Here is a 20,709-nt window from a genome sequence, read left to right on the forward strand (position 1 = left end):
CTATATCATTTTCCTATGTTTGGTAACAATCTTAAATGAGTTAAAAAAAAATCTATTGACTTACTTTATTTAGCTTATTGTGAGATAAAATTTTTTTGCAAAAAAAAAAAAAAAAAAAACTCTAAAAATAAGCCATACTTTTTTTGTTGATCAAAAATAATTTTCCTTTGATTTATTTTTTATGACGTTGCCAAATACTAGAAAACATTAAAAACTATCTGCAAGGTTGCAATTTGTACCTAAGCCCAATAATAGGAAGGGTACAGGCCCAAAGAGCCCAATACAATAAATTTGTAGAGAATGGGTTAGAAATCTAGTTTTTTATGACCTTAGATAATAATGATAGTTGCCCAATATCACAAAATGATAAGGATGAATTAGTTTGTATGATGAAAATTGTCCTCAAACTCAAGCCAATGAGCTGATTCTTAATATTTCTTCTTTCTTAAAGACAAATTACGGATATTTAGTCTATAGTGTTTTCTCTCTTTTCCCTTCAACTCCCTTTTTTTAAGGGTTTTCCTCCTACTTTTATACTTCCCTTCCACCTCTCTCTACCCTCCACGTATGGATTAGATTACTGGGCAGGATACTTGTCCTATCAGCACCTTCCTAAAACCTTTTGAAGATAGCTGTAAGGCTAAACACTCCTACTCAAGCATCATTTCCTCATTAATGCGGCCAGAGAGTTGGTTACAGAGTATTCAATGCGGTGGTAGCAGCTTTCCCTTTAGATATTTCACAGCCTTGTCCTATACTCTTACCATGTACATCCTTACAAACAGGATCTCCTAGAAAGTTGCTTTCGGGTGACATACCTCCCTTACCAACCTCGGTTTTACTCCGCTGAGGAAATATTTCTCCTCAGACCACCTTCTTAGATGATCTTGGTTAGACTTTATCTTTTTATTTTCCAACCCGAATTCTTGGGAAGATATTTTCCTGTCCTTGGACTTCTTAGTGCCCTCGGATTGGACCTCTGGCCCAACAGATACATAGATATGTACTCCTGGGCTCAACATTCCTACAATATCTATACACAAGGTTTTTTCATTGAAACAAATGAAGTGTAAATAATATAAAAAAAAACATAATTTAAATGAAATCTCTTAAGCATAGATTATCATTTCAAAATAATAGTATGAATTACTGGTGCTTGCTTTTATCTTACTGAAATGAATTATTCCTCTACTAAAAAGTAAAAACACGAGAGGTACTCATTTAACCTCAATGGCAGGAATAACATTATTCCATTTCACCAGAAATTCACTCGTTATAATTACATCTTATAGTTGAAAATTAACCCTGAAAATCAAGGAAAAGGAATTAGTGCTCCCATCAAATCCCCAATTATCTCATCCATTAACCATCATTTATGATCATTACCAATGCAATTATACTCTTCTAGTATTCCTCCGATTCCATAATTGCATTTTGTATGGCACAAAGATGCCCCTTCTCACCTAAACATATAATTGTACTTGATTTTGAAGCAGACAAATATTCTGGGGTCCATTTTAACGGTCCAATAGTGTGATTCCAAGTTGACTTGTGCTATGGGTAATACTTATAATACTTAATAGTTTGATTTGGACTCATTAAGGGTTGCTTTTCTCTAGCTTAGTGGGTGCAATCTCTTCTTGTAGGGGAACTAATCAAGATTTCTTTTCAGACCCAAAACCAAAGAAAAAAGAAATATACAGACATTTTTAGTTTCTTTGATGAAATGATTGTGTCATTTAGAGGTGACAATTTGTGACAGATTCATTGATCAACCAATTCTAACATGAAAATTTGGCATTTAATAGAATATTTGTCAATCCAAAGATTGAGTTAACTAAGGTCGGCTAGGACATGCCCAGTAGTCTTAATCATTGTTTGTTTGTCCCTACCGCAAACCCATTCACAAGCTAATTCCATGCCATGCACGTTGTATAGTATACTGTATAGTGTATAGTACTAAAAGATAAGAATTAACAGAAAAGTAAAATTTTGAAAAAGGAGGACCCGCAAAGAATTTTTGAAGGCATTTCCTCCTCTCTTTTTTTTTGTATATTTAAAATAAGTCGGCAGAAATAGTATTATTTAAAAGTACATGATGGGAGGAAACATAGGCTCTCAAAAAAGAAAACTACGAACAAAATATTCTCAACAATAGTGCAATTTGGATATATAGTTACAAAAACATAAAACGTAAAGAGGCAAAAGCTAATCATAGAGAATAAAGAATAGAAGATTTTCACACAAACTTGTTGCTTAAGAGCCAAGTAAAATGCAAAAATTGTTGCTTTTCGAGCCAAAACGTCTAGGTAGCTAGGAAGGGACATGTCCAAATGGAATGGAGTAGCAAGAGACCCACAATGGCAAACTCCAGATTAATTAGTACACAGTAAGAGACCTATGAAAAGAATTTAACTAAGAGATCCTCAAGATAGGCAGCGCGTAGCTCCTTAAGGAGGCTCATCTCAGAGCAATGCTCGCAATGGTGGCTGGCAGAGGCTCGGGTGCATGTTAGTAGCAAGACAAGTTAACATTCATCAAAAACATTCCCCATTGACTTCAAAGAATTATAGTTTACGTTCCATTAAGATACTTCAAAGTTTTTAGGGTAATTTTATCATGTAATTTTAAAATATTTTTCACCTTTTTTTTGAAGGTGTTGATTTGAATTTGACACATCAATAATTTAAATAGATAAAAAAAAATAGTAATGATCAATATTTGTTTAAATGTTAATGACTGTTAAATTCAATTCACCAATATTAAATTTTCAAAATGGATGAATTGGAATTTGAAATCTTCATGATAAAGTTACAACTAAATTTATTTATTTATTATTGCTATGAGGAGTTACTGTCTGTTGTGACTTGTGCTCCTCTTTGTCCCTTGCTCCCCTTCATGCCAGTTACTTCTTTCTTTGTGATCTTTTGTTTTTTATCCCAAAAAAGAAAAGGGTCAATCTCATTTGTACTATTTTAGTCTATTATTTGCGAGAGTAGTAAGTAAATGGCTTGTAGTAAGAATAGATTCCACCGCTACTCCAGTGTTGGGCAGTGCTTGGTAGCTTGGTTTGGGCCTTTAGGTTTAGGTAGTGAATTTTGACGCCTTTTGCATATGGCTTTTAGATTTCATGGTAGATTGGGCTTGTACAATTTTGCACCCACCTAAGTAATCTGGTCCATCTAATTCGATTTGATTTGTTTCTATAAAGAAAATGATGGTTCTGAATGATTAGATCTACTAAATTTGATACTTCAAAAAAATAAAGCATTAGTTACGGGATATAATTTTTCTTGAAACTGATTCGGAGGAAAATTCCTCAAACTTACCATATGTCAATATCCGCATATATTTTTAGTCACATGATCTACTTAATAGTCAATTGAACTTTAAAAAAAAAATATGATTTAATGAATCGTATGATTAGTCTTATGAATTGCCACATAATAAGTTAGATGAGATTCCTCAAAACTAGTTTAAAGTAAAACTTTGTCCTCAATTATGATGATCTAGTAGATATAAAATAATGAATGTAGTTGGTTGCCCAATAAGTGTGAGCTTTATATGAGTCTACCTAGTTTGTTGATCTTTCAAAGAACAAACTAGTGAGATCCTTTGTGTAACTCAGCTTATGCATTGCGTACCTCTCATGGACTTGTAAGCATTACAAGCCTATTTGCAAGGTAATTTATGGAGCCTAGAGTAAGTTACTAAAATGCCTTTTATGCCCTCTATATCACAAATCCTATATCTTTTCGAAGAAAGGATGCACATGAATACAGTGACTTCCCTAATGTCCCCTCCTACTACTTTTTTTGTTTCATTAAAAAAAAAAAAAAGGTTCATGTGTATCTTTTCTTTGCAAAGATATAGGAGTTACACATGACCTTCCCTAATGCCCCCCTCCTACCCCTTTTTTTGTTTCATAAAAATAAAAAGGTTCATGTGTATCTTTTCTTTGCAAAGATACAGGAGTTACACATGAACTTGATCCATGTGTTTGGGTTTCATCTCTATATTTTTTGAAGTTTTTAATAGGTCCATGAATTTCAAAACAGTGTCATAGGAATCAATAATTTGATTCTTAATATTGGAAAAATTCATTTTGGCTCTAATTTATTAATGGTGTTAATTTAGTTTGTCCACTTCCAAAATCAAAGGTAACATATCCTTGAGTGAGAAATAGTTTATCAAACAAAGAATAACATTGCCTTCATTTTAAAAGTTATATGACCAAATTGATACGATTAATAATTAAGGGATCAAATTAAACTTTGCCTAATTCTTTGTGGACCAAATTAGTAATTTAACCTTAAAATTACAGTAATTTCCTTGTGAACCAAATTAGTAATTTAATCTAAATTTTATAGTGATTCCCATGCGAATAAACATTTTGAGCCCCTTGAGTTTGGGCTGGATGCCTGGATTATAGTTGGTAAGACTACCTGTGGAACGAAGACAAGGGTAGAGGATGGATGAAAGAATAAGCTAGCAAAGTGAACAGCCACTGGATTTTTAAGTAGGAAACTTCGATGATGACTCACTTTCTAAGTATCTGAGCTGAAAGCTATGAATCAAAATACTCTTTTTGGGAAAAACTTCAGGGTTACACTATAAAGGAATACATTCAGTCTTCTCCTTCTAAGTTAATTAATAAAGGGTGTGTAAGAAGTTTGTGTAACCAAGCACAACACATTATCTAGCTCTGTATTTTCTGATTCCAGTTCCTTGTAATAAAGGCAGTTCATCGTAGATCTTAACCAAACAAAGGTACTAAATTAATGGTGAACCAAAACTTGTTCTATTTGAAATTTACACCAGTGCCAATTACCAAAAAAACAGTATATATGCAAGCTCAGTACTATTCAACGTACCAAAAGCAAAATCCTTTATAATTAGCATCCTTGTACAGTAGAAGAAAAACCAGCTGAAATCTCATTGACAATATATCAGCACTACATTACTATACCAATATAAATACCATCCTTTTGTTCAAAATTCAACAGGAAAAAAAGGATATTTTTCCTTCGCAATATATCATATAGAGCGATATATGTTCGGAGGTTAACTGTGCATATATTACTCAACACTTACCTGACCACTGGCTGCCTCCATCACACCATTACGTATCTGATCACCAATATCCCTAACATGACCAGGGCCATGAGGAATAAACACAGTAGTGTTCTTTGAAGAGTTGCCGAGGTCTTTAATTGTATCAAAGTATTGAGTGACCATGATCAGATCCATCACTTCCTTTGCCGAGGTGCCCTCCACCTTGTGAGAGAAGTTCACAATGTTCTCTCTCAAGCCATCTGTGATTGCCTGCCTCTGCCTGGCCACACCAACCCCACCTAGGTATTTGGCTTCAGCTTCAGCTTCTGCTTTTTTGACTATGAGCACCTTCTCTGATTCTCCCTTGTATACACTAGCTAACTGAAGTCTCTGAGCTGTAAAAGCGAAACAATATTTGACTGTTTAGCCACATATAAACTCAGGCAAATGGACCAGACTTGCTTCAACTTCCATCAGTAACAAGAATAATGGCACGTTTGACACCTCCTGTCCTGGTGTATCTTAAGGAGACATCCATGGTTCATATCCCTCCATCCCCAAACTATAGACGCATATAGAGTAAAAAAAAAGAAAAAGAATAATAGTATGTTTGGAACAGAGGGAGAGGAGAGGAGAGTAGAGGGAAAGGTGGCTGGAATATACTAAAATTTACATTAGTCACCTTCCATTCTCCTCTCCTCTACTCTTCCCTCATCTCCTTCCATCCAAACTTAGGGTAAACAATGGTAATTATTGACCGCTACAGATACATTGAAAGTTGGAACCAAAAAAATACTGAGAAAACGTTTAAAAAGGAGTGCATAAAGTGGCAAACAATGTCTGAAGGGGGCTGAAGAGGGTATATATTCCCATTCTAGAACTCATGAAGATGATGTAACAAACTTTTAATTATAAAATTGCAATATTAACAAATCATATACAAGTATTTGAAAAGTATTTTGTCAGAATAATTGGAGATTATATGGCTTTCACTGGCCCAGGATTTATGATATACTTCTTATAGGACACCAAAAAAAAAAAAAGAGAAATGACATTGAGTTAAAGAAACTAACAGGAAACCACGAGAAACCTAATTTTGCTTTCATAATTGAGCAAATACTTTGAATCTACAAATTGATGAAGGGGCCCAGCCTTTTGTAGATTGCTCCCAATTGAGAGGGAGAGAGAGAGATACCAAACCCGTTTCCCCATTAACATGGTTGGGAGGAATTACATAACAATCTTTTCTTTTTTCTTTTTTGGTTTATGATAGATAGTCCAAAATCTTTCTATAGGAGATTTCTTTAAATTTGGCCCTCAGGACCAGGGGCTAAATTAAGATTTTATTCATGCAAGTAGCTTGTCATGTACCACTAATCAGTTAGACATGGTCGATCTTCAAATACTTTGTACAGAAACACTTGAACCTAAGACCTAACTTTTTTTCTTTTTATTCCTTAATTTTTTTATTTTTTTATTTTATTATTAAAAGAAAAAATACATGAACCTAAAACCTAAGACCTAAGTCAACCAACCATCCCTCCCCACTTACAACAGGAGCAACACTCAATTGAGTCTCAAAATATATGTTTCAACAATATGTTAAAATAAGAAATCAAGTCCAGACATGCTATTCATAAAAAAAAAAGGGGTAAAAAAGAGCAGGAAAATGTAAAAGGTTACCTGCATTTATCTCATTCATTGCCCTGCGGACAGAGGGATCAGGTATTATGTCAACCATTAGCATGTGCTCTATGCTATATCCATATGCTCCCATCACCTGAGCAATGATTTCAACTTATGATGTATAAATCCTTATGCATTTACACAAAGTAGCAACATATTTCAGTAAAGAGAAAAGAAAGCGTAGGAACAGATGGAAATTTTTTTTTTTAATATCTTTTGATAGATACAAAGCTAATCATAGTCACCACGTCAAATAAACTCAAGCAATTTAGGCAATGGCACAATAAGTTGATATTAGCCTACAGAAATAGCAGTCCAAGTCCAGACCAGATGAGTTGGTGAACAATTCACTTGTAAGTTATGGAAACACATAGAGGCCAGTGCACAAGAGCCTGAGAGAGAAGTCTTTGTCTTTTCTTCTTTTTTCTCTTTAATTCCTTTTTGATCAGTAAAAAGTTCCACAAAAAAGATGCCAATGTGCTGTCACCCAAGAATACAGACACATAGAGCACCAGTTACCCTTCAATTGACTATCTCATCAACATTATATTGTCAAAACTTGTTTAACACCATTTATAATGAAAATTGAAAGATTCCGCATCATAAAATTTCATATGCTAAAGCAGGAAAAAATGTGTAGTGCACAATTAAGAAGAAAGCATACAGTTATGGAAACTAAGTGAAGCAAAACAAGAAATCATAGACTACCAGGAGACAATAAACGAGCAAGAAAGAAGGGCCCAGATGCAATAAGACATACAATTACCATAAAAAACGTGTGACATTAAAAAGTAATTGCAGAATCTAAAAAAAATCATCCAGATACCTTCTCAAGTTCCTCCAAGACAGATTTAGCAACCTCGCCCTTTTGTTCAAAGAGATCATCCAAATTCATTCTTGGAACTAGAGCTCGAACCACTTAAAAAATGCAAATGAAAAGCATCAATGAGAAAGGGCAAAAATCAAGAAAGAAAGGGAGAGTTTATTCAGGAAAGAAGCTAAAACTAAGAAATTTACCATCGAATACATAAGCCTGGATCTGCTCTTTGGGATTTTGCAACTCATAAAATGCATCATCAGCACTTTCTTTAATAACTCGGTATTGAATTGAGCAAATCAATTGCACAAAAACATTGTCCTGTAGAATCAGTTGTTATAACTAATTACTTTGATAGAACAACAATATTCTCACCTCACAATAGATATTGTGAAATATAACTACAAATAAAGTAAATAAAGCTGCTATATCATACTGACAACTCAAAATTTTAATATACCTTACAAAAGGTAAAGCTCCGTGTTAATGTAATAATATTTAGACCAAGTTATCCACCTTATTTTTTAGGAGTAATTACACTTTACCCACTTGTGGTTTGTCTCTAATTTGACTTACTTACCCGTGGTTTTATTTTTGACACTTTACCCACCTGTGATTTCCTCCGTTACTACTCTGTTACCCACCTCCATTGTAGACGTTACTAACACATAAACTCATCAAAAACATAACGTAAAACAGATCAAACACACTCTCACTCCAAAAACACACTCTCATCCAACGTGCTCCTTCTTCCTCGGCACAATTTGATTTTTGATTGATGCACTTAATAGCTCAAGAATTAGTTGTTGATTTTATACTGCTGCCATTGTTATATGTTTGTTTATGTTGTGTGCGTGGGTGTTTTTTTATTTTTATTTTTTGGGTTTAGCCATTCATATTTTGCGTTGGAGGGGGCCTAGGGGCCTGATGGGGTTGATTTGGAGATGAACATAAGTGAAAAAATATGTACCTCTTTCCTGTTCTCCCTTGCTTCTACCCCTTCACCTGCTCTACACTGCATCACCTGGGCCACACCTTTGCTCCCTCTCCCTGGAACACAAGTTTCCCCTAAGCCAAAATCTTATCTTTAACCCACAACCGAACCCGCATATGTCACCTCAAGACAATGAATCCCTATGAAATCCACAATCAAATCTGCATGTCCTAACACAATCTAATGCTCCCCTTCCCTCAATCAAATTCGCAGCACTCCCATTTTACAGCTCTAAACCCAATTTCTAATTACCATTAATGGAACCCTGAACTAAGTACTGACCCACATTTAGAACCTTAAAAAAGTTCTCCAATTTATTTCAGGCTCTCACTCTGTAACCACCTACCTCCATCCCTTTGTTCCAATGACAGCGTTCCATTTAAAGTGTAGATTTGGGCAGAACGATCTCTAGCAAGGGCAAAGGGCTCTTTGCAACGTGCTCCTGTAACAACTGAACAGATGAACACTGTGTCTCCTTCTTCCTCGGTTTGCTTGCATGATCAAAACCCAGGTGGTTCTCAGTCCATTATCTCAAGCACACTGCATTGTGATCTTAGTTGGATGAGAGTGTGTTTTTGGAGTGAGAGTGTGTTTGATCTGTTTTAGGTTTTGTTTTTAATGAGTTTATGTGTTAGAGTAACGTCTGCACTGGAGGTGGGTAATATAGGAGTAACGAAAGGAATCACAGGTGGGTTAAGTGTTAAAAATGAAATCACGGGTAAGTAAGTCAAATTAGAGGCAAACCACAAGTGGGTAAAATGTAATTATCCCTATTTTTTAAGCCCAATAAACCAATGAAAATATGTGGTCCCAAACAAGCAAATAGAAAGAGAATGCTTCTCCAAGTTCAAATTTGACTTGAAGGAGTAGCATTGTCCTAAGCCATATCTACATTCACCCTTCTTAGAAAAGCATCCTCAAACGTGCACAAAAAAAAAAAAGTGTCACTCAATGTTTTCAACACTTATGTAAAATGTTCCCCCCTATTCAGAATTCCACTAAGAAGAGCATCAATGACACTACAAACCTAGGAAGCACAGACACAATACGCAGGTATAGGTACGGGTACAACTCAATGACACGAGCAATTTCTAAAAAATTATAACATGACATGGCGGATATGACACCAATACAATATAGGCACGCCACCTCAGATGAAGTGTCTGCATTTCATTAATGTATTATGCACATGAGCTCTCACCTCCTCATACTCACAATCCTCCCATTAATCTATTAGTTCCTTGTGCACTAAAGGAAACAAACAAACAAACAAACAAACTTTACATTAAATTTATGAGTTATGACCCTCTAATCGAAAAGGCACGCTGCAAACTCTGTTTTCCCCTACAAAAAAAAAAAAAAAAAAAAAAACCGGAAATTCTCAACCGCTACATAATTTCCACAAAGGAACCACCAAACAAAATCCATTTCATGGTTCCAAGTACAGTAAGTTTTAAGCACACAAATTTTCATTTCCAATTACAGTAAGTCACTACAAACAAACAAACAAACTCTGTTTTCATTTCCAATCACAAGTTGTGACTCCACAAATTCAAAACCTGACCTAATTTCAAAACAATATCCGAATTCTCCAAATTTTTCTCAACAACCGAAAACGACGTCATTTTCAGCGTTGAACACACACAATAAACAAAGATTCAGAATCTAATTCCAAAACTTTAAAAAAAAAAAAAAATCGAAATTTGTGTGAGAGACCTTGGTTTTGGTCTCGATTTTGACATCGAGAGAGGAAATTCTGGTGGAGAGATAACCGGCGAAGCATTGACCGGCGAGAGGGTTGAAGAAGTGAAGGCCAGGCTCGGCCAATTTCTCGAACCGGCCCCACCTCTCCACCACTCCTACGCTCGCTTGCTCTACGCACCCACAAAACACACACGATACGTTTCCCATCTTTTCTCTCTCTCTCTCTCTCTCTCTCTCTCTCTCTGTGCTGTTTAAATTCTTTCTGAAACTGAGACCGACTAACCGACTTTCTCAACCCGAGTCTCTGTTTCGTTAACGAATAATCTATACTACTATTTAAGGAGCTTCTCCTGTTTGGGTTCTTATTTTTTTAGTTCAAAAATACCTCTACAGTCTTATGTTTAAATAGAGACTAGTCTCATCACACGCGCTTCGCGCGTGTGATGAGACTTTTCTTTTTTAGTGGTCCTATTTTGTAGAAAAAAACTGTATTTAATTATTTTATATTTATATATATGATTTTTATTTTAAAAATCTAATTTATAAGTGAATAAATATTTTAGTGGGAGTTGGAGTTGAATTGTTACCAGATTGTCCTTTAGTTTTGTCTCTACTTAAACATAAGACTGTAGGGGCATCTTTGAACTAAAAAAATGAGTTTTTACCGTATTGTCCTTTAATTTTGTCTCTATTTAAACATAGGACTGTAGAGGCATTTTTGAACTAAAAAAATAGGAATCCAAACAGGGAAAGCCCCTTAAATAGTAGTATAGATAAAATTAAAGGACAATCCGGTAAAACTCATTTTTTTAGTTTAAAGATGCCCCTACAGTTTTATGTTTAAGTAGAGACAAAATTAAAGGACAATTCGGTAAAAATGCAACTCCAACTCCCACTAAAATATTGCCTAAAAAATAGGATCACTCTCCTATTAATTTTTAAATTGATTTATTCACTTATAAATTAGATTTTTAAAATAAAAATCATATATATATAAAATAATTAAATACATTTTTTTTACAAAATAAGACCACTAAAAAAGAAAAGTCTCATTACACGCGCGAAGCGCGTGTGATGAGGCTAGTGAATGATAAATATGGTATTTTTAGAGAGGGTATTGATAGAGAGAGAGAGAGAGAGAGAGAGCGCGTTTTTTTTTTTTTTTTCCCTGGGGTTTGTCGTCCGTGTGGTTTTGGATATTTCTGTTGGAAGTGTGTGTGATTGTGGTGATAGGGTAAGGGCGGTTGCACTGTGGGTTAAAGTACGGATATCGGGTCCGTTACGTTGTTTTGTATTTTAACCGTTTTTTGACCAATCGGAAGCAGAGCAGCATTGGCCTGCAAACCTGCCTTATAAAATATGGTCATATATAGGCTTGGTTTACTAACTTTTGATTTGTAAAACCATTGAACAAGGTGAGATTTTTTTTTTTTAAAGATTTTTTATTTAATTTAATTTTAAAATTTTATTTAAATTTATGTATTGACAATCTTATGAATAATGGGATATTTATTTATTTATTTATTTATTTTGTTTGCAACATAGATAAATATTATTGAAGTGGCCTTGAGATGTTGACTAAAGATTCCCAACTAATGACTTTATAGATCCCGTGATGTGTGTGAGATGCGGGAAGAATATCCAAGAATGGTATACGTTTGTGTGTGTGTGTATATATATATATATATATATATATATATATATATATATATATATATATATATATATACACATACACATATATACACACACACCACTTGAAGCAATGTTACAACATTTAATATTTTTTAATTAGATGCGAATTTTGATAAATTCAACATTAGATTATATTATTTTCGTATATTTTTCATACTTGCAAAATTTCAAGGTGATCAAAGATTAAAAGTCATGTCATCAATCAATTGTTTAAATTCAAATTTATGTATTTTAAAATAATGTATAAAAGATGAGTCTATGAATTGAATGGTAAATAACATCCAATTGGTATGAAAATTGACATTCTTATTTAGAACACATAGAACATATAATCCAACAGTAGGATTTTCAAAATATAAATTTTATAACAAGTTATTGGGTGGTGTAACATTGTTTAGAGTCACACCAGGTGAAACTTGATCCCAACCCTCTCTCTCTATATATATATATATATATTTGGAACTTGTTTGGCCTTAGTTTCATTTTTTAGTTTTTATGTACATTTTTTTTAAAAAAAAAACCTTACTTTTTCAAAATTTTTCAAAATACAAATATACTTTAGCACACTTTTAACAAGCAAAAAACTAGATAAGTTATTATCAAACAGACACTTTGTGTATCTAATCTTCCTAAAGCTTGTTTTAAAAAGGTTGATTTTGGCTTTTCATCCAATGAAATTCAAGAAGAAAATGAATGGTGTTTGGTTTTCATGATGAAACCTAGATTTATTGTAAGCATGCAATTTTTTTTTTCCAAATAATTCAATAGTTACAACTTACAACAATGAAAGTGGGGGATTCAAACCATAATCATTTTCATAGAAGGGGATGAGATAATGACAATGAGTTACAAAACTTTTGGAAAATGCATGCAGTTCTAAATCAAATAACTTTGAACGACATGTATACTGGTAATTGCTTGATAGATTAGTGAGCTGAATGTAGCAAGGTTGACTGTGTCTCTTGCCATATATTTGGAAAGAGACACTTACGAAAAAGAAATTCAAAACAGGACAAAATGATTTTCCATTTTTACTTAAAAAGAAATATCTAAAGTATCAGAAATTGACATTCGATATCTCAGTATTTGGACCTCATATGGCCACGCATAGATACATAAGAATGTACCTCAGGATTAAGATGGCCTGCTTCTCAAACCAAACTTATTTGTTGAGCTTTAACTCTAAATCGTTTTAGACTGGACCACATTGATGGGAGAGTTTATAATGCCCATCTATTCGAACTGAATTGTGACATGAAAGCTCCAGGCCCAAGTTATTGCTTTTAGAGTTTAGAGTAAATGAAACCTCTGGGCTGTAGCCTGTAATTTCATCCAAAAAAAGAAAGAAAGCCTCTGGCTCTAAGTGAGTGTAAATGTGTGATGCACTAATATTCCAATGTAGATAGGTGGCTCGTGGACATTTTTGCTATGAACAATCGAATTTATGGGCCTTTTTCCTCCCAAGCAGATTGGCTCAATTTCTGAGGCCAGGTATCTTACAGGAATGGCTTCAGGTTCAGGATCCATCATGGATGTTGGACCTGTACTGGTATTAATTTGATTGATAATTATGTGTTGGGCTTTTTAGTCTTCTTGTCTCACGAGTCCTGCCTGAATTTTTTTTGGTCTTAAACGAATGAGGGCTTAAACTTAGGCCTGGATGGTTTAATGGGTTACTTTCAATAGCCTCTCATGGAGTAGTACATAATTTGGAATGCCATTATCATTGATAAACATATAGAAGCGCACGTGCGTGCGCACATATATACACACACATATATATATATTAAAGTTGTAATTTAGGCTAAACCTCTTTAAAAAATTTTTGGAGATAAGACTGGCTATTAATACTTTTCTACTTTTCTCAAATCTTGTAAAGGTGAGAATTTTATACACTCAATATCACTTTTTTGAGACTTTGATAATATAGATAATGCATTTAACACAAAAATATTGTTAACGATACGTGCCTTTGTACGCTCGTTGACATTCTGATGGTAGAAGAAACATTCTAATAATTATACAAACAGCACACTCGGCAAAATAGACATACAGTTTGTTAATGAGCTTTCTAGCTAGTACATTTGTTTACTAATAGACTAGTTAATGATGTTTAGTTTAGTTTGAATGTACTGGACTTCTAAAAATGAGTCCACTAAACTTATTAGGAATCCTGCCTACATCAAAAAAGAAATTAATTGGTGTTGAACAAATGATAATAAATCATCAAAAAAGAAATTAATTGGTGTTGAACTAATGATAATAAATCATCAATTATATAGAGAGCTAGCACAGTCACAAATTTCAATATCTATATAGTTTGTAATAATAAAAAGAAAAATGTTAGGGTTTGTCAACTTGCTCTACAAGGACATGCACTAACGAGGGTATCCCTTTTATAATTTTTATAATATATACATCATTTTACTAATGTCTCCCTGCCCCCTCAATATTAAAAAAACTTACAATACATTTATGCATATGTAGCATTGCTCTCCCTTTAAAAAAAAGAAATCTAACTCTTCTCTAACATAACCAATTACAAACAAGATAAATTGCAACTTGTTCTCTCATGCTGACTTTCTTTAAAACGAATTTGGATGGCAAACGAGTTAAGACACCTAGATTTGCTTATTTCATAATGCAGTCCATCACAAAAGAAGTTCATAAACATGTGCAATAAGCCAATAACACCTCTATAGCCAACGCATATACATCTCCACACGTGCAAATGCATGCCCAATAAGCATATATATGTGCAAGGTATGTGATAAACAAATCCCCCAAAAGATTAAGTAATAGTTTTTATAGAAACATTATTGAGTAGTTTATATATATAGCAAGGTTCTTGTACAATAGAAGGTACCACACTACGAGGCATTTTTGCATGTAGACCCATGCAGACATGTTTCCCTCCCAGGATGCATAAGTTATTATTATTAAGCCAGAATCTTTTGACCCACACCCACTACTTTGTTTATTCTATAGTCTATACAACCCCCATTTCTCATAATTTCCTCACATTCCCTGCATTTTCTTATAGATTCTTGGAATCCAATCGCAACCAAGGAAAAGGAAAGTAAATTCATGAAAAACTTTAGAGAAAGATCAAGAAATATCCAAGTTGGTCACTAGCACCAGAATTGCATAATCTCTGCAGCAAAATCAGACAAATGGGGCACCTTATATGATGCAATTGATTTGAGACCACAAGACAGACTATTTATACATCGGGTTTCTTTGTTATCAATGTCTTTGTAAGGGAAGCAGCTTGATCCGATCTAGATCTCTGTTTGCCTTGTTGGGGGGCAGGAACTAGACCAGACTTGTAATAAGACATTGAGCCAGCTAAGTCTCTGATAAAATTCTGTATTTTTTAGAGGGGATCATTGAATGTGGAAAAAGATTATAGTTTTCTTCTATCTTAGGCATTTCTAATAACAAAAAGCATAATGATGATAAGCATGGTGTTGTTGACATGGCATTTTGGCTTAGTTTAGCTGACAAGTAAGGCGTTCGTGTAGTTAGATACTTAGATCGCCCAAGCAATCATCATCATTATCATCAACAACAACAACCAAATCTTAATCCCAAATTTTTTAGGCCCAACTATATTAGTGCTAAAATAAACAAGGTAAGATGGAATTGGATATGCTATACTACCGTAAATTATTTTTATAGAGGGTTTCTATTTGTGAAATGAATTTTTTGTTTATAATTTTAGCTCCCCCCAAAAACAAAATCATACACCACTCAATTATGATAAATAGTGAAATACTAGTACTATACGAGCTCGAAAGGAATGCGGTTTCTTTCGTTTATTTTGTTTAGTCACTAATTAAAAAAAAACTATTGAGGGGTTGGTTCGTGCTTCAATTTGGATTGAAAATCTATGACTCTATCTCGAATTATTTCAAAATAGAAATATCTAGTCTAAAACTACCCTTTAAGATAAAAAATGATATTATAATTATATTAGTCCAATAGCTGTACCTACATCAATTCACATTCTTTAGGATTTAATTCAATTAAAAACTTTTCATAAAAAAATGTTCCTGGTGGGGTCAATAAGGTCATGAAAAAATTTTCGATTTATTTATCTGTTTACATATAATGGGTGTGCCTGGACCGATATAGCCAATAGCTTTTGGCCTGAATTCATAAAGCTAGTTTACGTAGTTAGGCATTCTTACTTCGGATCAAAACTCCCAAATTATCAAGAAGAAGACTGTTGTGTAGGAATATGGGTGAATGTACATACAACCTTTGCAGTAATCCAACTTCAGTCATGTTGTTTTTGTGTCATACAACTACAAGTAGACGCTAAATTAGATGTGTTGACAAAGAAAATAATTAACTACAAATATTGCAAAAACGAGAAATGAAAACTACAAAAATAAATAATGAAGTAGCTAGCTAGCTAGCTAGTAGAGTGAGATACAGATACTCTAAATTGTGTACTTGTGGTGAAAACTTTGTCAACCTAATTGGGTTGGAAGTTGGAAAATTAGATTACATTGCAAGCAAAGACACATCATAGCTAGGGAGGTGGGCAGAGGCCCAACAAATTTCCAATATGTAACCCTTATCAATTTTTTTTTTTTTTTTTTAGTGAGGGAAAGGCTGGAGATTTGGATCCACGTGACTTATGGAAAAGACCGATTAGTGTATGAGCTACAAAATTCTTTGACATATAAAATTCTCTTTTAACATGAAATTAAGTATGTATAATATTTGTGATGTCACAGAAGCTACAAGGAAAAATAAAACACATTACTTTCTGAATGGAAAAAGAAACTAAACACATTAGCTTTTGAATGAAAATCTCAAATCCATGAAGGATCCCTTAAATCTATGAGGTGATAAGGTTTTGAAATCCATTAAAGAGAAATAGACAAAATCTGTATTTTTGCAAATTTAAAAATTGAACTGCTCTAGAGGCTACAATATGTTTAAATAGTAAAAAAGAAACCCTGGGGTGGTTAGAAAAATGCCTAGAAACCCTAATTCATGCTAATCACATAATTAGGTGGCAAAATAGTAATTTTTGCCAAAAATAGCAAAATTTAGATAATTGCAGAAATTGAAAATACTATCTTAATTTAAGAGACGTTCCAAAACAAACAGGACCTTATTCTGACTTTTAAACTAAAAGTTATTAAGGAAAAAAGAAATTACTTAAAATAGCAAAACATTGTTTTGGGGCCTTAAGGAAGATATTCACCTAAATTTGGGCGACCCTCAAGACAACTATCTCGAGTCTAGATCATAATGTCGTCTCCTTTTAGCTTGCCAAATTTTATACAATTTTGACATTATCGCCCTGATTGCCTCTATTGGCAACTCCATTGATCTTGCGCCGTGACTTCTGGTGCCCTTACTAGCTAGCTACTCTCCTATACTATCTGTTTTACATCAATTTGAGATGTGTCATTTGCCAAAAGTTGTTTAATGAGAGTAATTAGACTGAAAATTAAGGATCAAAAGAGAATTAACAGATGCCCTTGTGTGGCATTTAAATATGTTGGACTTGTTAATAGTCTTGTTGTACAACACTTCAATTGGCATTTCTTAGTATTAATTTCTAACGAAATGTTTAGAATTCAAATCTCCCACTCTAATTTAAAAAAAAAAAAAAAAAAGTCAGGACTTTATTTTTTCAATAAGTAACATTTTAATTTTTAAGATTTTGCTACCAAATAAATGAAAAGAAAATTGAGCCACTATCACGTTGAACGCCAACAGACCCTCATATAATTATGATTCCATTTTCATTTACTTTTTTTTTTTTTTTCATTTTAGTCTAGTTTCTTTGCTGTTATATATATAATTTTTTTTTTCTGGATATTCTTATTATACAAGTTGCAAGACAAGTTAGACAATCCGTACTTAAGAGGACTTCGTACATGTCGCAACTCGCACATGGTTTTGCACCAATCTAATGTTAAATCCTTAAACTTAAGATTTTAATAATACGTACCTTTGTTGGGCTGCTGTCTCAGTTAGCGTGAAATTTATTTGGTTTGTCGCTAAAAGAAACAAAAACAAAATTTTACTTAATTTCTGTCTTTTTTATTTTTCAATATCGTTTAAAATTAAAAAATTAATGTTGTCCAATCGATTTAGAACATGACAGCTAATTGAAGAATATATGGGGCACGAGGTATAGCTTGGCTTTATAAAGCAAGTATAATTTATAAAAATTAATAATTATTTAGTTAGTGTCCAGGAAACTCACCTAAGATCTTTCTGGGTCAACAATATGATTATAGGACTAATCTAATGTGTTTTGTTTTTATCTTTATTTGCATTTATTTTATTCAAGCTGAAAATTTTCAATGAGGTAAGTATCCTCTAAAACATTGAGATTTTGATTTCTTGAAGATATGACAAGAAAGTTTGTTACTTTAATTTAATTTTTTTGTATTTTGTAAATGAGGTAAATGTAATGGTGTTTAGATGAGTTGTTGCCGGAAAAAAGAAATATCTTTTTTTTTAACAAATAATTACAATATGTTGTTAAGTCTGCATTTCAAATCTTTTTACCAAGGTGTCATTGACTCAATTCAGCTACATGAGTAAACCGGTATTGAATAAATAAATTAGTAAATGAAATGGTGTTTTGTCAATATTGATTTGTTGAGCATATGGGTTATAAATTGAGGAGATAACTTTTTTCATCTATATTGAACATGAATTTGACAGATGCCCTCACGACCCTTGTTAATGGACATTTTTTTTGAAAGTTTTAATATCATTTTTATAAATAATATACCAAAAAATTATTTAATAAATAAGACTTTTTTTTTTTTCTATTTTCATAAAAAATTTCTAAAAATATTTCTTAAATCAATACCCTTAAGACATCTGTTAACTATATTATTATGAATATATGCCATCCAACTTAAATGATCAAATCTCCAGGCATTGTACTAAAGATATAGGATCAGTCTTATCTTCACGGAGGTTGGAGGGGTTAGTTTGTTCTCGTTGTGTGTCGCCAAATTAACCTTTATACAACAGAGATGAAAAAAGAAAAACCGAAGTCTGAAATTTTCTAATGAACTGTGGTAGTTTCCTCTAACCACCTAATCTAAAATTATCAAATATATACCTAACCCTGTAATTTTGGAAAATTGGAATGACAGTGTAATTTTCGAAATAATAGCATCCTTAAGTTAACTTGGTCTAAAGCTACTTCGTTGACCAATCAGTTGCTCCTCTATATATAGTCCAGCGCATAAGGCTAAGGCATCAATCATTCTAAGCTTGAAGGGCCTCTTCTACTTCGATCCAAAACCTATACCAAACCATTGAAAGCTGAAGATCAAAGAAGAAAAAGATATCATAAGCAAAATATGGCTTGCTGGTCTGCTGAGAATGCCACAAAAGCCTACCTCGATACTTTGAAAATGGTGAGTGTTCAAACCCTTTATTTTTCAACATATTTATCAACAATTATAGTTAGCTCAAATGGTAGTAAAGTTTCTTACCCTTCAATAAAGGACTTCAAAGAAACCCATTGGTGTCATAGATTCAATTATTTCATATCCTTTTTCAATTTTAACTTACTGATTTTTGTGATCTTAATGTAGGGACAAAGAGCTAAAGAGCCAAATGTAGCTGAGTTTATTTCAGCACTAGCAGCAGGCAACAATGCACAATTGATGGTTGTGGCATGTGCTGGTGCTGGTGACTCCAACACCCAAGCATTGGTGGCTGCCGCTCACCAAACCGGTGGCCGCGTAGTTTGCATCCTTGGTGGGATTGAAGAAGTGCAGCTATCAAAGGAAGTCCTAGGCCTTGATGCATGTCATGTTGAATTTGTTATAGGTGAAGCTCAAAAGCTAGTACAAACCCAATATAGGGAAGCAGATTTTGTGCTTATTGATTGTAATCTTGAGAACCATGAAGGAATTTTTAAAGCTGTGCAAAAGGTAAGGAGGCAAAGTGGTGTGGTTATTGTGGGGTATAATGCATTTTGTAAAGGATCTTGGTGGTCTGGTGGATCAAGAACTCAATTGTTACCTATAGGAGAAGGGTTGCTAGTGACTAAAATTGCCAGCAGATGTGAAATTGGGAAGAGTCAGTGGGTTGTTAAGGTAGATAAATTCACAGGTGAAGAGCATGTATTCAGAATCAGATTCCCACAAGGGAAACAGATTGAAGCTTAAGTTTCTATTTATATGCTCCCTTTGGTTGACTCCTAATTTGCCTCCATTTTCCAATCAAAGATAATATCATGTATTAGAAGCTACTTTTTGAAACCCTGAATGTAAATAACAAATTATATACTTAATAGTAGTACTCCATTGCTGAAGTTGTTTGAGAAATGCATCAAGATCTCTCTCTCTCATATTTTGAATAAAGGTACTTTGATCCATTAGATCTAAGAAATTGTATTTAAGTTTTGTCCTTAATATTTTTTATTTTCAGTTGAAAGATTAAGAGGCCATTACCAACATAATTTACCATATATAATATACCTATCATTGCATCTACTTCAAAGTTCAAACCATTTAGGTTAAAAGAAAAATTTGTGAAAAATTATCTTTCAAGAAAATCTTGAATGCATATAAATATGTGGACAAAGTTTGGGGAAAAAGAAAAAACCTTTTTAAACTCCCTTTATACATTTTTTTTTTATTGGATGTAAATCTTGACAAATCCACTATTATATTGTATTTTCTTATTATATTCTCAACACTTATAAATTTCAAAAAGATCAAAGATCAATAATAATGTCATCAATCAAGTA

At 33.4% G+C, this 20,709-nt stretch overlaps 2 protein-coding genes across 2 annotated transcripts; one reads left to right on the forward strand and one right to left on the reverse strand.

Moving 5' to 3' along the window:
- Positions 1-4,844: 4,844 nt before the first annotated feature.
- LOC142621168 (hypersensitive-induced response protein 4) lies at positions 4,845-10,577 on the reverse strand. Its single transcript, XM_075794484.1, has 5 exons — positions 10,269-10,577; positions 7,759-7,879; positions 7,568-7,659; positions 6,739-6,835; positions 4,845-5,450 (listed from the first exon to the last, which is right to left on the reverse strand). The coding sequence occupies exons 1-5, from the start codon at positions 10,461-10,463 to the stop codon at positions 5,080-5,082; spliced, it is 876 nt and encodes a 291-aa protein (XP_075650599.1). The 5' UTR covers positions 10,464-10,577; the 3' UTR covers positions 4,845-5,079.
- An 8,645-nt stretch (positions 10,578-19,222) lies between these two features.
- Positions 19,223-20,281, forward strand: LOC142618300 (uncharacterized). Its single transcript, XM_075791207.1, has 2 exons — positions 19,223-19,366; positions 19,547-20,281. The coding sequence occupies exons 1-2, from the start codon at positions 19,310-19,312 to the stop codon at positions 20,123-20,125; spliced, it is 636 nt and encodes a 211-aa protein (XP_075647322.1). The 5' UTR covers positions 19,223-19,309; the 3' UTR covers positions 20,126-20,281.
- Positions 20,282-20,709: the final 428 nt, after the last annotated feature.

The sequence above is a fragment of the Castanea sativa genome, chromosome 12 (assembly GCF_040712315.1).
Source record: "Castanea sativa cultivar Marrone di Chiusa Pesio chromosome 12, ASM4071231v1".
NCBI lineage: Eukaryota > Viridiplantae > Streptophyta > Magnoliopsida > Fagales > Fagaceae > Castanea > Castanea sativa.

Excerpts from the sequence above, each read along its gene's own strand:
- LOC142621168 (XM_075794484.1), bottom strand. The coding sequence starts at position 10,463 with ATGGGAAACGTATCGTGTGTGTTTTGTGGGTGCGTAGAGCAAGCGAGC. Across the intron at positions 7,660-7,758 it reads CCAGGCTTATGTATTCGATG|TGGTTCGAGCTCTAGTTCCA; the intron begins GTAAATTTCTTA and ends GCATTTTTTAAG. Across the intron at positions 6,836-7,567 it reads TCTTGGAGGAACTTGAGAAG|GTGATGGGAGCATATGGATA; the intron begins GTATCTGGATGA and ends ATCATTGCTCAG.
- LOC142618300 (XM_075791207.1), top strand. The coding sequence starts at position 19,310 with ATGGCTTGCTGGTCTGCTGAGAATGCCACAAAAGCCTACCTCGATACT. Across the intron at positions 19,367-19,546 it reads ACCTCGATACTTTGAAAATG|GGACAAAGAGCTAAAGAGCC; the intron begins GTGAGTGTTCAA and ends ATCTTAATGTAG.